The sequence below is a fragment of the Parasteatoda tepidariorum genome, chromosome 9 (assembly GCF_982258835.1).
Source record: "Parasteatoda tepidariorum strain Cologne lab strain chromosome 9, Ptep-v5.0, whole genome shotgun sequence".
Taxonomy (NCBI): domain Eukaryota; kingdom Metazoa; phylum Arthropoda; class Arachnida; order Araneae; family Theridiidae; genus Parasteatoda; species Parasteatoda tepidariorum.
Genome location: NC_141763.1, coordinates 44,058,870 through 44,072,163, shown reverse-complemented (window position 1 = coordinate 44,072,163; position 13,294 = coordinate 44,058,870). Strand labels below are relative to the sequence as shown.

The 13,294-nt window shown below is 27.1% G+C and overlaps 1 protein-coding gene across 4 annotated transcripts in view; it reads left to right on the top strand.

Moving 5' to 3' along the window:
• LOC107443007 (tripartite motif-containing protein 2) overlaps positions 1-9,842 on the top strand; it is a 92,340-nt gene extending 82,498 nt beyond the window's left edge. For all 4 annotated transcript variants that reach the window (XM_043038920.3, XM_043038975.3, XM_043039049.3 and 1 more), the window contains 2 exons: positions 5,315-5,476; positions 9,330-9,842. In XM_043038920.3, the coding sequence (XP_042894854.1) occupies positions 5,315-5,467 (153 nt within the window). In that variant the 3' untranslated portion in view covers positions 5,468-5,476; positions 9,330-9,842. The remainder of the gene's footprint in view (positions 1-5,314; positions 5,477-9,329) is intronic.
• The last annotated feature ends 3,452 nt before the right edge of the window (positions 9,843-13,294 follow it).

The window sequence follows — 13,294 nt, the reverse complement described above, 5'->3', positions numbered from 1 at the left end:
TTTCTTGTCTAATCCTCCCGTGTTTAGTCGTATTCGATTCATCATAAAAAACTAAATTGGAAACAGCGCATCATTTGTCTAAAAAGAATATTTAAATTTCTCCCGTTTGATTCTTCCTCCAAAACCCGACGTATGAGGTCATAACTTTTACAACTTAACCTGCCAACCAGGCCGGGATAGCCTGGTTGGTAGGGCACTGGATCCAGATCCATGTCCAAGAGGTCGTGGGCTCGATCCTTGCCTGCCGAAGACTTTCCATGTAGTAAATAGTGACTGATGCAAGTTAAATATGTCGAGTCACGAAGTCCTCCATGTTCCCATAACAAATCATACCTCTGGGTGTACTGATCCTGGAGTTTCCATAGCTTCTGGATTGGCTCAAAATTGCAAGGCTACGGAGTTGAACATTAGTTGTCGTAAACCCAAAAATTGGGTCGGCTGTTCAACGACGGTTATAAAATAAAAAAAATCTTACTAATAGGGAGCCACGATGGCTCAGGAGATAGAGCGTTCGCCTCCCAATGAGGAAAACCGGGTTCGAATCCCAGTAGATGCAAATTCCGCATCCAGGTTGCAACGACCACAGTGCTGACGTAAAATATCCTCAGTGGTAGACAGATCATGGGTTAGAGTACCCTTGCCGTCAGGCTAACCGTGGGTGGTTCTCGAGGTCTTCCTCTCCATGTAACGCAAATGCGGGTTAGTTCCATAAAAAAAGTCCTCCAAGAAGGCAAATTTCTTCTAATACTCGATCCAAGAGTTCCCTTGTATTCCGGATTGGGTTTAAAATTACAAGGCTACGGAGTTGAACATTAGTAGTCGTAAACCCAAAAAATTGGGTCGGCTGTTCACTGACGGTTATGAAACTTACTAAGAGGAGGCTACTTAGAGTTTTTTCTCTTCTTGAAAGTTTATGTTTGTTTATTTATCTATTATATTGTTAGTTTAAACCTTATTTTTACTGTACTTAATAAAGGATTAAAGCTAAAATCAAAAAATCTTTTTTTCTTTCAATTTATTGACTTTTGTTCTAACTCTTTTACATATACACAGAAGAACAAATAATAATTCATCCTTTTTAAACAAAAAGAGCTATTTTCATGTACAGTAGGGAACCGATTATCCGGAACGATCAGGACCATCCCTATTCCGGATAACTGATTTTTCCGGTTTTCTGAATCGCTACAAAAAGCCGTTTTTTTATTGTTAAACCCAACTAAAAAAAAAAATTTTGGGGGAAATAATCTTAAAAAGAAGAAAAAACGATGAAGTAATACACTAATGATTATTTCCAAAATGATGGTAAGGTGAACATCTTTCAAAAAAGAAAGAAAAATCCTAAAATCTTATAAGGAAAAAAAAATTTTTTTTTAAAAATGGCGGGAAAATTTATTGAATTTCGTTCCGGTTTTTTGGTTTTCCGGTTTTCTGATTTCCGGATAACGGATTCTGTACTGCTTAGTAGTGCAAGTCACTTATCACTAGTATGAGGTGACCTGACGTCCTCAAATCTTGAGAACAGTTCTCGAATTTCAATAGCTGTACTAAAAACCTTTCAATCTATTTGAAGGTCTCAAAATCTTAACATATCGCTGGTTCAAAACTAAAACGACACTTCTGCACTCACTTGTGATGTTATTTGAATGAGAAGTGAGTGCAGAAGTGTCGTTTTAGTTTTGAACCAGCGATATGTCCTAAAATGCGCTCAAATTTCTATAAAAGCATTTCATATTTTATTACATGCCGTGAAATATCAAAAAAATCGGAAATGCGCATACATAATTCTAACAAGATTCATCATAAAACAAAGACTTATCTTATACAGATATTTTATTATCTTGTACAGAATTCAAGCGAAAAGCAAAAATTTACCATGCTAAAACTAGCTAATGAAAACTCTAATCATGAGGATCTAAAATACTAAAACTTCATGAGGATCTATAGAGGTTTTATCGATTTTAATTTCCTAAAATAAATAATCACTTCAAACCATAATTTTAATGTCATAAAATTAACAGAATTTGAAAATTAACAACTTTAACTAATTCATTTTACATGTGGTAAACAAATGCAGACTATAATATGATTTGTCATTACTGCTTAGTCATAAAATTAAACTTAATGAAGATTCCGCACCTGATACTAGTTAAAAAAAAAAAAATTAATAGAAATCTTTTTCGCTCTTATAAACTAATATTTTTCATAAATATATAGGTGTCCTAGAATCACAAAATTTTTCGAGAACGTTTCGCTGTTTTGTCCTCAAATCACGGTTTAGAAATCTGGTCACCTTACGCTAGTTGTAAATCATATGGTAAAAGATTTATAAATTTTTGTTTGGTCCCCCTTACCAAATTTCTCCGAGTATTTTCTGTGTACCCCGACACAATTTACGCATAGGTCCATAAAGGAAGATGTTTTCTTTCAAAATAATCTGTAGTCGGAAACCAATTTTTATTGTCTTTGTAAGAATTGGGCTGCTCTCCAAGAAAAACCTTTCTGCCTGGATCGAAGTAAATGAAGTGAATCTAAAAAAGTGGCCTGTAATAAATTCAGCTGAAGGGAAAACAGCGGAAAAAACTCTTTAGTTGGATAATATTTAGAGCAGCAGTTGATCCAAATGGTGTTGGGCACGAATCTTTATCTATTATGATTCTGCCATTTATTTATTTGCAAATTATTTTAGATTGTTTTCATATTCTTTTTTTTTTTATTTGTTTCTGAATTTTTTTTTTTTTTTTTTTTTCATTTATGATCTCTGAAAAAAATATTTTTTTATGCAAAAATTTAAATTTTGTTTTTATATTAAATACTTTTAAGTAAAAGTGGAAGTTAATATTTATAATTAAATTTAATGCTTCCAAAATCTGAACTAATTTCCATTATTGAACTATAAAGAGGGTCGAATGCAAAACAATTCGTTAAAATTGGATCAAAATGGAATAATATTGACATTTTTTTTAAAAGATTTCTTCATTTATAGTTAACATTTTATAATTAACTATTCATTTCATAATTAACTATTCATTTTATATCATTATATATTTAATTTTATAATTAACTATTTTAATTCCATTAAAGTTAAAAAAATTTAGACATTAACATTTTTAATGCGTTAACTTTAAAATTAAGAATTTTAAGCGTAAGAATTTTAAAATTGACAATTTTGATTTCATAAGATTAATATAATTTAAAATTATTAAATTTAATTTCGCAAAATTAATAAATATTTAAATTGAGCTATTTTAATTTAATATTATTATTAATGAGCTGTTTAAAAATATTAAAACTTTATGGGGATCTATAGAGGTTTTATCTATTTTAATTTTTAAAAATAAATAAACACTTCAAACTATAATTTTAATGTCATAAACTTAACAGAATTTGAAAATTACAGTTTTAATTTAATAAAACTAATACAATATAAAGTTATTAAATTTAATTTTGCAAAATTCATAAAATTTTAAAATAAAATTTTTTAATTTCATAAAATTAATACAAAATTAAATTATTAAATTTAATTTCACTAAATAAATAAAACTTTAATACAAACTATTTTACTTTTATAAAATTAATAAAACTTCAAGAGGATCTATAAAGGTTTTATGTATTTTAATTTTGTAACATTAATAGAAACTTAAAACCAGCAATTTTAATGTCTTAAAATCAACAGAACTTGAAAATTAATAATTTTAATTTCATAAAATTAATATAACTTCATTAGAATCTATGGAGGTTTTATCGATTTTAATTTACAAAATAACTAGACACTTCGAACCATAGATTTAATGTCATTAAATTAACAGAATATTAAAATTAACAATTTCAATTTCATGACACTAGCATAATATAAAGTTATTAAATTTAATAATGCAAAATTAGTAAAACTTAAAAATAAACATTTTTAATTTCATAAAATTATAACGGATTAAATTACTAAATTTAATTTCACAAAATTAATAAAACTTTTAAACAAGTTATTTTACTATCATAAAATTAATAAAACTTCAAGAGGATCTTTAAAGGTTTTATGTATTTTAATTTTATTACATTAATAGAAACTTGAAACCACCAATTTTAATGTCATAAAATCAACAGAACTTGAAAATTAATAATTTTAATTTCATAAAATTAATATAATATAAAATTATTAGATTTAAATTCGCAACATTAATAAATCTTTAAAATGAACTATTTTTATTTCATAAAAAAATAGAAACTTAAAAGCAACAATTTTTATGTCATAAAATCAACAAAACTTGAAAATTAACAATTTTAATTTCATAAAATTAATAAAACTTCAAGAGGATCTATAAAGGTTTTATTTATTTTAATTTTATAACATTAATAGAAACTTAAAACCAGCAATTTTAATGTCTTAAAATCAACAGTTGAAAATTAATAATTTTAATTTCATAAAATTAATATAATACAGGGGTCTGTCCAGACATTTTGTGAAAGGTCCGTTTTTCATGAAATTGTGAAAAAATTACTCACATTCTTTCAACCAGGGTCCGCTTTTATGAATTTGTGCAAATAGGGTTCGTTATTGCAAAAAAAATTTTTTTTCAAGGAGTTTTGTAAAAACATGCAAGATTATGCTCAACACTGTAAATTTGTAATTAAAAAAATTAAATTTTAAAAAATAAACAACAATTGCTGCTTCTAAATTAGAGATGCAACATACAAATATTTGGTATTTAGCCTATACTGCTGAACGCAGAATATTAATTTCGCACGAATAATGGAAGAATCGTCTGCCGAAGACAAAACTTAATTCGTTTACATCCATCTTTCTTGTTTTCTGCCCTGGAAAGGATTTATTCGATTAACAAAATAATAATGAAGATAAACAAATTTGTGAAGGTTCCGATTAAAAGAAAAATCATTTTGTGAAGGGTCCATTTTTAAGGTAAAATATTTTGTGAAGGGTCCGTTTTTAAGTTAAAATATTTTGTGAAGGGTCCGTTTTTAAGTTAAAATATTTTGTGAAGGGTCCGTTTTTATGAAAAGATATTTTGTGAAGGGTCCGTTAACGGACCCAAATTTCTTCTAAACAGACCCCTGTAATATAAAATTATTAGATTTAATTTCGCAACATTAATAAATCTTTGAAATGAACTATTTTAATTTCATTAAAAAAAACTTAAAACCACCAATTTTTATGTCATAAAATCAACAGAACTTGAAAATTAACCTTAACCCTTTGCTTACGGTATACCATATTGTACCACCGCATGTGGTCCACATGTTGTACCAGCCGTAACCAAAAGGTTAAATGTTATCTTCTGATTACAATTTTTGTGTATTGCAGGTATTTGACTGCAATGGTTCATTTCTTTCTTTTGTGAACACAAATGGAGAACCTTTATATGGACCACAAGGATTAGCCCTCTTTGCAGAAGGATATGTTGTAGTAGCTGATTCTGGAAATCATTGCCTAAAAGTATACAAATATCTACAGTGAAATATCAAAGTAAGGAAAAAATATATTTCATTCTAAAATATTAACATTTGCGAGCGTTTGTTAATTGAGCCGCTCAGAAGCCAATGCGGTTAAGTCCATTTTTTGATATTTTCTGATTTTTGGAAATTTTGATGAAATAAATAATAATCTTCTTAGTTATTAAGGGATTTACTCATTGGTTACTTTTTTCTAGGTTAGACAGTCCTTTTTTTAATAGCTTCTGAATATATTATATAATAATTTCAGAAGCCATTGTGAATAAGTCCACCTTTTATCAATATTTTTTTACATAATTTTTGAAATAAAAATTAAATTCTTCTTCTTCTTTCGATATTTGTTGGTAACACTGAAAAACAAGAAATTCATAGTAACCAGGGTTGCCAGACGTAGTATTTTTAATACTACGGTAGTATTTTTTCACCAAAAAAAGGGGTATGGTATTTTTCGTAGTATTTTTTTAAAATGTGGTTTTTTTAAAAATTTTTTTTTTTCATTTCTTAAAACAAAGAAAAGTGCCACTTTAGTTTTGAAGTAAAAAACAATTTTTGAAATAATCCAACAGTTTATTTTCTATTAGTCACTGTATCTAGTGATGATTGAGAAAAATCGAAGTTCGTTTATACTAGAAGACATAAATTTCTTATCTTTTTCAGCTGCCAAAAGGTATAAGTCCTAAAATTTTTAAGATGCTGTCATTATTTCAATAAATACTTACGTTTTTATTTACACATCCTGTACATATCTTGTTTTTTTGCAGAGTTTACACCTCGAAAAAAGAGTTTATACACTGTTCTAATTAAATTAATAAACCAGGAATTTTAAAAACTAATGTATCAAAAAACATTAATTTTCTCAATTGTTGTGTTTTGGACTTAACCGCATTGGCTTCTGAGCGACTCAATTATGTGTTGAATTAATTTTTAAGGATATTTCTATGCAATTTGATCAAATGTTATATTAATAGCTCGTGTTCCACATAAACGTATTGATGGATTTGAATCCAAATTTGCGCGTACATTATTTTCCTTACTGCTTAAAATTCGTAGAAAACTATTTAACTTTGGCACACATATGAATTTCGTTCACAAATTTTAAATAGCGCTTTCTCAAAGGTAATTTGTATTATAGTAGGCTCGGTGTCTTTTTTTATTTTATTCAATTTGCTTTTTTTTTTAAATATATGCATTTGTAAATTTCTAAAGTATTTCCCGTTGCATGATAAATGTTTTGTTACGTTTATGGATTTTTATTGATTAAATAATAAACAATGACCATTGTTTTTTAATAATTAAAAAAACAGTCTACGTGCAAATACGTTATACACATACTGTTAAATTTTTAAGAATTTAGCGCGTCCTTTGTTTGTGAATATAACCATTTACATGTTTAGGAGGCAATCATAATTGTTTTCTATTTTAATAGGTGACCCAACTGTCATGTTTTTTTACAAGTATTAAAACCAATTCATATATATAATCGTTAATTTTTTTAGTCTCGTCTGTTTCAGAGTAGACAGTATGGAGATTGAGCAACACCCGTCCATCACTGCTCGGTGTGCACTGCCATTTTCGCCATCATTTTTATATGTTAATTTATAATTATTTCGGGCTAGAAAAAATTGAAATGTAACTAAAAGTTGACGAAATAACACCCAGGAATCATATAACTTATCTTTCCTTTTCACTGAAAAAAACAATGTTTAAAATTAGACTTTGACCTATGGACCACAAAACCCCGTAATATAAAAACAAGATGAGCTGGAATTAACCTACACTTTAGTTTGAAAAAAAAGTAACTTAAAGCATATTTAGCTGTGCTTAATGTTAATCGAAGGTTTCTTGTGTCTTCTTTATATAAAGTTTTCTTTATATAAAGGTAACAGTAATTGCATTATAAGAGTTAAGTGATAATCATTGTATAAAAATATATAGATTGATTGAAAATAAATTGAACTAGATATTCACTTTTCATGCTATATTTTTGTGGATTTTTATTAAATGTTTTAAAATCAAATCATTTTATGTGAATTTGTATAATTTATTGTGTGAATCTCTGAATTTTAAAACATTTAGAAATGTGTAAATGTTTATAGGTATTTAGTTCTAATTATTATTTATAAATTAATTTAATGTTTTGTATTTCAATTGAAGGATTTCGTATTTTATTTTCTTGTTCTTTTTTAAACATTTAAATTTTTTTTTAATGTTTTCTTCTAGTAGATTTGGATCCAATTGCCATTTATAAGTGAATTTTGGAGAATTTTCGTTATTTTGTGGAAGAATTTCGTGTTTTATTTTCCTCTTATTTTTTAAACATTTAGAAATTTGTAAATGTCTAATTAATAGACACATTTAAAGTTTAAGTTAAGTTAAGTTACATATAAAGTTAAGTTTTTGACTGTCTTAGGGTTACAAGTACCATTTTTGAATGAATTTTAGTACTTCAGATGAAGAATTTCGTATTTTATTTTTCTCTTTTTTAAACGTTCAAAAAATCTGTCAATGTATATAGATATTTGGTTCCAATTACCCTTTATTTATTATTTAATTAAATGAATTTTATTAATGTTCGTATTTAAGTTGAAGAATTTTGTGTTTTATTTTTCTCTTCATTTTTACACGTTTAAGAATCTTAAATGTCTATAGGTATTTGGTTCCTACTACCATTTATCAATGAATTTTGTGAATTTTCATATTTCAGCTGAAGAAATTCGTATTTTATTTTATGCTTTTTTTTAAAACGTTTCGAAGTTTGTGAATGTCTAATTAGTATTTGGTCCCAATAACAATTTATAAATGAATTTTTTGAATTTCCGTATTCAGTTGAAGAATTTCGTCATTTATTTTTCTCTTTTTTTAAACGTTTAAAAGTTTGTAAATGTCTTCAGATATTTAGTTCCTACTACCAGTTATCAATGAGTTTTATGAATTTTTGTATTTCAGTTGAAGAATTTTGTATTTTATTTTTCTCGTCTCTTTTAAACGTTTAAAAATTTATAAATCTCTGGTTTCAACTGCCACTTGTAATTGAATTTTGTGAACTGAATAACAGTAAAAGATTTTGTATTTTATTTTTCTATTTTTTAAACGTTTATAAATTTTTAATTGTATACAGATATTTGGTTTGATTTTTAAGTATCCCCTTATTATAGTTTCAGGCTTAGTTACTTAAAAAAAAGAATTATATACAGTTACTATACTTAAAAGCATGGCATTTTATAGTGTATAGAACTTACAAATTAAAAGGTGTCATTTGATCGAATAGTGAATTTTGTTTAAAATTAGTTTTATTAGTGTGTTTTAGATATTTATAATAAATTAAAAGCATAGTTCAATTTTGGCAAAATTAAAAAACATTCTCTATATCTAAACTTTATACAGGGTATTCCGTAAAGTCGGCCCTTAATGTGTATTTTAGGAGTTTTTATCAAATAGGAATACATAAATTAAAAGAATATTAACATTGGAAATCGCAAAATAGCGAGGAAAAAAGCAAAAACGTTATCAAATTCTGATCAATTACGGTAGATGAAAACTAATGGAATAAAAATCAAAAATAGGTTTAATTGGAGGTTGAAACTTTGTGATGCTTTTATTAATCATCTTTTAACTTTTCACAACGAAACCTGTTTCTGTGCTTACTACTTCCACCCTCCTATACTATTATTATTCAGATTTTGAAAGCATTTTTATTTTTTCCTTTTCTAAAGTTTTAATATGTGATCCCAAATAAAAATATTTTTTTGATAAGGACTCTAAAAACACACATTAAGGGTGGTCTTTACTGAACAACCTGTTTATAAGGACTTAAATTTGTATATTAATCATTTTTTTAAAAATAAAAAACTTTCCTTTTTTTTCAGGTTTGCTGTTATTCTAATTTTAGTGATCAGATGTTTTCACAAAACAGCAAGATTTCCTGAAAAGAACATTTTCCATAAAGACTGTGAATTTTACATACATCATGTTTGCATAAAAAAAATTCAAATATAGTGAAATATTTCTTTTTTTGCTAGTCATAATCTAAATATTTAAACCAATTAACCACCCTTTGTAAGCTACATATTTGTGATTATATATTTCGATTTTATTTTATTATTTCATTTTATTCCTTCCTTTTTTTTAAAGCAAAATGGAGTATTTCTTTTAGCTGCTAGTTTTATTGCGTTTAAAAACTTTTCATGTCATATTACCATCACTCTGTGCCAATCATGTTAAGAGTTACTGATTAAGAATCTCAGAGAAGTGTTTACTTAGAAGTCTAAATTCGCCAAAGTGGTAAAACTGTAATTGTTAACTGTAACTATAAGTAATTGTTTTGCTAAAAAAAACTACTATCAATTTAGAAAAAAAAAACAATAAAATCTTTGAATTGTTAGATTTCAGCTATTTTAGTGAATTACAAAGCATAAAGCTGATAAGCATTAGAATAGCGTCTCAATTTTTTATCAGAAGAGTTCACAATATTTGCATTTATATAGCTCCCTTTATATAAACTTGTTTAAATGTGGATTCACAAAATGTATTGACATAATTATCCATTGACATAATTATCCATCGACACAATTATTTATTTTACTTAAAAAAAAGTGTAGATTTACAAAATGTATTGACATAATTATCCATTGACACAATTATTTGTTTTACTTAAAAAGAAAGTGTAGATATACAAAATGTATTGACATAATTATCTAAATGTATTGATATAATTATAAATTATGACAATTATTTATTTTACTTAAAAAGGAAGTGTGGGTTCACAAAATGTATCTAAATGTACTGACATAATTATCCATTGACAGAATCATTTCTTTTACTTTCGAAATACGTGAACATATTTAATATTTGGATTTGCAGAAAACGATGCCACAATTAATCTTTTTTTTTAAAAAAATGGAGGGCTTCGATTGAAATATAAGTTCATTTTCCTTCATATTGCTAAACTACAGAGTGACTCAAAATTATCTTTAAAGCCAGTGACACCTAAAATATACATGTTCTTTAGCTAGCATGCATCTAGGTTATAAGTAAAACTTTAGCTGAAGTATAATACAAACAATAATATTGTTTTAAATGCTGTTTTCTTATGAGCATAAACGTTTCACAAATTTTTGTGAACAAACTTGTCTGATTGTTGCCAGAGCTTCGGATGATTTTGAGAAAATTCTTTGTCTTAGTTCCAGGATAGAAATGGTCTATCATTTCAATTTATCAAACGAGCAAATCAAATAAAATACTGTCAAAATGTAAATGTTAATTGAAAAATTTCATTTGCTGTTGAAACATGCAATGAACTTAGATATCTTATTTATTTTATGGGCCTCTGTATGCTGAAGAAAGATAATTATGAGACAATCTGTACTTGAAATTGTGTTTTGTTAGAAAGTTTTTGCCGACTTTCATCGTTAAAACAATGGATTTTGCCAGTTTTGTATCGAATTTGCTTACTATGTTACTTTCGAAGTTTTGTATGCAAAGTTTTGGCAAATTTAGAATGAGCATTGAAACAATGTTAAAAAATGGATTTGGCCATTTTGAAGCAAATGTCTTTTTGTTACTTTCGATGTTTTGTTTAGAAGGGTTTTTTTCAAACTTAAAATGATCATTACCAGAGAAAAAAAGTATGGTCAAAACAGAATATGGTAAAATTTACCTTGTTTCTGGCTCTATGGGAAAACCAGAGAGCTTGATAATTTTTGCCGAGGCGCTTTGGTAATAGCTTAGGCAAAATCATAACACTTTACAGCATGACATGAGAACCATTTATTCGATAAAATTTTGTATTTTTACTAAATGTGTGGTAATCAAAACAATAATTTTGAAAACCAGAATTTTCGATAATCCGCTATCTTACGAACGGAAAAATTAATGAATGACTTAAAAACCATACATCTTGTTTTTATTAACCGGAATTATGTTTTTTTTAGCAAAAATGTCATCACCATACAGTACGATAATTTTACCAAATTTTTTTCCTGAGTGTAAAAAATCAAATGTAAAAAATAATGGACTAGGCCAGGTTTGAACAAAAGAAACTGATAGAAACATTCTTTTATATTATTTCTTTTTCTCGTTTATACATTTTTAATAAACGAGTAAAAAGAATTATGTGAAACTCGAAATCAGAAGTTTGTTCTCCTATTTCCAATTTTTTCTTTTTTTTTTCGAACTTGGCCTTTTTTAATCTAAGCCTTTCGAATACTATAAATACAAGGATACACACCTAAATAATTTATTTTAATCACCTACAGAAGGTACAAATAGAAATTTGAGCTTATGTGCATTTTTTATACATTTCATAGAGAAACTCGCTGCTAACAGCTTATCTGAGCTTTGCAGAACAGCTTATTTTCCTTTAGGGGTCTTTCGAGATTTCTTACGAATTTAAAACATTAAACTTTGATAGCATATAATCAACGCTTTTCAGGCAATTTTTTAACTTTGAAAAAACTTATATAATTAAAAAACCGCTGTTTATTAGCTACGTCGTTTTTTATTGTTTAAATTTATCTTTCAATCAATTTATAATAATGAAATTTATGTGAAACTTTTTATTATCTTATTGTGAAAACTTATTCTTACAGTTATACTCGCGTGATCTTTCAGCAACAACTTGCATAATTGTTGCTAGAATAGCAATTTGTAGAAAATTTTTGAAACTTTGTAATGATTTTGGTGAAGAAAAGAAAATACACAGCAGCATTAAATTTTGTAAAATAAAATATTATCCAATATTACAAGCTAATTTAGCGTCTCAACAAAACAGACAATGTTAGATATCAGTTAAAAGTTTTTCATTAACTAATAATACATTATTAGCTAACAGAAGTAATATAAAAACGTCGTTATTGAGTAAATAAAGTATCTCAGTTTGTCACGTTTTGAGCAAAATAAAACTTTTAATAGATAAAGTGTAATATCTAACATTGTCATAAGTGGACAATGTTAGATATCAGTTAAACCTATTTCATTAATTAATAATACATTATTAGTTTCAGAAATGATGAAAAGCCACGTCGTTATCTAGTAAATAAAGTATCTCAGTTTGTCACGTTTTGAGCAAAATAAAACTGCTAAAGGATATTAAATATTTCTTATTTAAAACTAGATTTGTTTAAACTTAACATTTTGTATCCATAGTTATTATGATTATTATAAGCTTTAAATTCTGAGAAGGTAACTTAATTTCTTTCTCTCCCCTATAAATTATTGCGCTATAATTTTGTTTTCATGCTTTTGAGGTTGCTCAACGGAAGAATTAGGTAGGCAAAGGATTTGTTATTCGATTATTAGCGTAACATCAGGGGGCTTTTGGTGGGATTTAATCTTAAATGATCCGAAAATAATACTGGAACATGCTTGAACTATGTAGTTTTTAGTTAGTAGAGACCTTGATGGTAATCATCACATGGTCTCCGCACCATGCTTCTCAACCGCGCATGAACTTTTTCTATATCTGAATCTGCTATAAAAATTATCATTAGAGTGGAAAACGAACAACTAAGACATTATCAGAGAAAGCGTAATCCAGTCACACCAGCTGCTTATACACACCCGATCTTTGTTCGAACTTAGAATCGAACTTGCGACTTTTTTCTTTCTGTTAAAATGTAAGCTGTGCTACAAGTTATCTCACTGCCACCGCTTCGAAAAAAATCATGAACCAATAAAAGGAGAATGATTGAAACATTAACTTAAATTATATTACACAAATGTAAAATACAATATGTAATATGACCAAAAAATATAATATTAGGGTTTTTAAAAAATATTAAACATTTCATAACTGTAGCTATAGAGATGTCCAACTTACCAGGCTTAACTGGAT